The 4,261-nt window shown below is 36.5% G+C and overlaps 1 protein-coding gene across 2 annotated transcripts in view; it reads right to left on the bottom strand.

Moving 5' to 3' along the window:
• Nucleotides 1–4,261, bottom strand: part of LOC103965576 (DEAD-box ATP-dependent RNA helicase 15) — a 4,991-nt gene continuing 730 nt past the window's right edge. For both annotated transcript variants that reach the window (XM_009378651.3, XM_009378652.3), the window contains exons 4-12: nt 3,725–3,897; nt 3,389–3,620; nt 3,170–3,288; nt 2,456–2,512; nt 2,151–2,335; nt 1,427–1,571; nt 778–861; nt 629–692; nt 1–171 (exon numbers count right to left, since the gene is read on the bottom strand). In XM_009378651.3, the coding sequence (XP_009376926.1) occupies nt 161–171; nt 629–692; nt 778–861; nt 1,427–1,571; nt 2,151–2,335; nt 2,456–2,512; nt 3,170–3,288; nt 3,389–3,620; nt 3,725–3,897 (1,070 nt within the window). In that variant the 3' untranslated portion in view covers nt 1–160. The remainder of the gene's footprint in view (nt 172–628; nt 693–777; nt 862–1,426; nt 1,572–2,150; nt 2,336–2,455; nt 2,513–3,169; nt 3,289–3,388; nt 3,621–3,724; nt 3,898–4,261) is intronic.

Consider the following 4,261-nt stretch of genomic DNA (forward strand, 5'->3'; position numbering starts at 1 on the left):
GAGCACAAATTTCTAGATACCCACAGTTAAAAAAACACTTGATACAACAGCGTTGAGCTTCTACCATAAAACAAATCTTTCAATATCAGTCTGATACAAAACAGAACGGTTTGCAACAGCCTCCACCATCAATATACCTTCGTACTGACGTAAACTTCAATTAAGATGGCACTGCATACAAAGAAGATTGTACATTAGGAACGTGTCAATTCAGTTAATCACCTGTAAGAAGCACAGGAAAGGGCTAGATGCGAGTAGAAAATTAGAATTAGTCTGACTTGCAATAATGATCGACATATTCGAACTGGTAAACTAAACAAGGAAGAAATTGAGGGGTAATTAATGGAAAGAGTAGGAGAACATCAACCAATTACCGCCATGTGGTTAAGTTGATAACTGTTTTCAATTGAAAAATAAAGTGTTGTACGGTCATGATCCAAATCCAATCAGAGAAGATAGTTAAATGTTATACAGATGCTTCTGTTTCATAATTCCAATCAGTTATTTTCTGACCTTTAAACCAAAAACCATCAAACACATATAAAACAAGGATGAACCACTATAAACTATCTAAGTTGACTAAAGCAAAATAACACGAAAAAATTTTAATCAAGCAAAGAGTACATACTGTATGTGGCTGTGTCAATCTGTTCAGGAAGCTCCTTTATATCAACCTCAAACCTTTCCTGAACCTGCATTTACATACCCAATAAGTTTAAAACAACCGCAGAATTGCAATAAACAGAAGAGAACATATGAGGAAAACTAATTTCGTACATCATTTAGAACATCAGAGTCTGCTGCAGATGAAACAAACGTAATTGCAAGACCTTTGGTGCCAAACCTACCAGCTCTGCCAACCTGTCAGAATTTTGATGAGAAAGCAAGAAGTTAGATCCAAGATATATTACGAATGTGTTAGCTCTTCATCGTCATGTTAATCGTCACAAAACTACGACCATCCAAACATATCTTTGAAAAGGCACAATCCAAATAATCTTATTCTCACACTCAAAAATTATAATATAACACATAACATAGCAGATACACTACATATGAAGATAAATTAGCTGCTAGCCATTCATATACGAGATACAAAAGGTGTAATAGAACTGATAAATTAATTTGCATCTTACTCTATTTATATGAATGGTGAACCACACCGCAGAAATGATCATCCATTTTGATCATCAAAATATATTTTCAATCAGGCCTCTCGTTTTCTTGCCGCTACAAGTAACCCCAAAAGAAAAAACCCCAATCCTTTCTCAGTCTTCCCTTTTATGGAAAGGAACCGAAGGCAAATAATTATGTAACACAATACCCCAAAAGAAAAGACAAACGGATACTAAGCAAAAGACAATACATAAGCTAAAATTCAGTTAGACAATAAACTTATCAAACCAAGAAAATAATATCAACCTACCCTGTGTAAATAAGTGTCAGCAGAATCTGGCATGTCGTAGTTGATAACAATGTTAACACGTTCGATGTCAATTCCTCTACCAACTAAATCAGTTGCCACAAGAATCCTGTTCTGACCCTCCTTGAATCCTTTGTACCGCTTCAACCTACAAAAGAGATACAATTTAAGATTAAAAGCTGAACCTCCCAAATTGAAAATAACTTGGCCAAAAAATGTTGACAGTTCAATAAGACATTAAACAAGACACAAGGGGAAGCAGGGGAGAGAGGTAGGAGCAGTGGGACACAAACACCAGAAGATACCCGGAGACAGTACTCATGGCCTATAACTTCGATTTAAAAGTATGAAAAAGCTTGAAAGCAGAAGAGTCATCAGGCATGCAACTTGAGAAAAAAAAATTATAAAACACAGGGCAACCATATAGAGAGAACAAAAATAGAAAACACTGAAACTTTACTTTACACATAAACACAGTAGGAAAAAACACCTAGGCAAAGCTTGTTTGCTAATACTTTGCATCAAATTTTATAGAACAATTACAAAACTTTGATTTTAAGATGGTAAATGACATAAACTACTAGGATCAACTAAAGCAAAAGTAGGGTAATGAAACATCCAAAATCCAATATAAACAAAGTTTGTGACAAAAAGGTGTCAGAGTAACAAAAACTACAAAATCCACGCGGAATAATATGAAATAAATATATAGGAATTTGTAGCAAACCTTTCTTCTTGGTTCATTCCAGAATGGATGCATATAGAGGGAAAGTTACACTCTGAAAGTAACTTGTTCAGCTCGGCAGCTCTGCTAACGCTTTTGACAAAGATAACAACTTGATTGAAGTCCAATGCATCAAGGAGGTCATTCAACTTGCGGTTCTTCTCTGACTCAGTTAACTTGATGTAGTGCTGAAATTTTAGATCACAGAGGTAAGATCCTTGTTTATTTTTATAAATAAACAGTGAAAGGTAAGATTTATATGAATGAATAAGTGTAATCAACTAAAAGCCCACTTTAAAAATACATACCTGCACTAGTCCATGCAAGGTCAACTTGGCTTCATCATCAACATATATTTCCATAGGCTGAAAGGAACAAATGTCACAGTAAATCATATTAGGGGCGTTCCTCAAGCTAATAGAATCCAGAACGAAATGAATGACGGATGAACATCTCCTGAATCAAGATTCTGCTCCCATCTGTTTTGTCTCCTTGAAGATACTTTTTCTAAATCACTTTAAGCCACCACCGACGCTTACAATCTATTAATAAATTTGACTGCTGACCAACGATCATCCCAGTGGACACCAACATGAACACCCACGCTCCCCAACACCACCCAACCACGCAACCGCTCTCACCCTTGACTGGAAACAACCCCAACACCCTGGACTATAAAGTTAAACCCACAAGATGACTTGCTAAAAACAAAAAAGCCAAACCCAAAAGGGAGATAAACCTAAGGAAATAATATGCAGAACGCAAGGCACTAATCCCACACAACTGAGAGAACTCCTAGTAGATGGCCTCCTTTGTGCCTTACTTTTGCTTTTATACTCCAGATGAACACCCTTGTCAAGCCGCAAATTCCAAATAAACGGCTGACTGTCGTGGTATCCATATAAACACGATGCCAACAGTAAGTACGATGCAACCACCGGAATTACAAAATCTCTCGGAGAATGTGGGATTATGAAAAAAGAGACTTCAAAATTGAAGTAGATTCAGCCATGGGACATTACATCTTGCATAAATTTCTTGCAAACCGGGCGGATGTCTTTGCTGAGTGTTGCGGAAAACATCATCACTTGCTTATCGTGAGGCGTCATCTTGAAGATCTCCTGCACATCTCTCCGCATGTCTGCATTGAGTAGAAGCAAATATTAAGATGTGGGTTCACCAATGAGAGATGCATGAAAAACAAAGCACAACCATAATTTCATAATAGGTAAAATCCATACCAAGTGATTCAAGCATTTTGTCACATTCATCAAGAATAAAATGCCTCACGTTTTTCAACGACAGGTCTTTATCTCTTGCCAGTGCTAGTATTCTTCCGGGAGTTCCGACAACAATGTGTGGGCATTCATTTTTCAGTAAATCTTTGTGAAGTTTGATACTGACACCACCATAGAAGACAGCAACCTTGAGATCAGGCAGGTACGTACTGAACCTCTCAAATTCATGACAAATCTACACAAAATTCAATAGCTCATTAGTATATATAAACATGAATAGAAGCCAAAAGTTCAATGACACATTACTATCATAAGAAAAAACTCAGATCCCAAATGCACCTGGTATGCTAATTCTCTAGTATGGCAAAGGACAAGTGCAGATACTTGGCCAGCAACAGGGTCAATCTGCTGTAAAGTTGATAGAACAAAAACAGCAGTTTTTCCCATCCCAGATTTAGCCTGACATATAACATCCATCCCCAGGATAGCTTGAGGAATACATTCATGTTGCACTGATGAACCAAAGAAAACCGCACCGAGGGAACCATTGGTAAGTAAAACATAACGTCTTCGATCTTTTTATGAAAGTCTAAACACTAATAGTTCTCTGAATTCAAGATTATGATAGTAGGACAAATTACCTGGAAAAAATACATTAAACTGGATTAGAACTAAGCACAGAACGGAAAGAAAAGATCTGCTGAACTAGTGTATAGCAATTCAAGAAGTTCAAAAATTCACCAACAAAGAAATAGATTGATGAAAATAACATAATGGGAATTCAAATATACTTGTATGACCAAAACATAATCATAAATTTCACTGATAAAATAAAAAAATCTACATAACATGGTTCGACTTCCGCTAGAAAATAAC

This window comes from the organism of the source record quoted next, unplaced genomic scaffold (assembly GCF_019419815.1).
Source record: "Pyrus x bretschneideri cultivar Hongxiangsu unplaced genomic scaffold, Pyrus_bretschneideri_v1 Contig15, whole genome shotgun sequence".
NCBI lineage: Eukaryota > Viridiplantae > Streptophyta > Magnoliopsida > Rosales > Rosaceae > Pyrus > Pyrus x bretschneideri.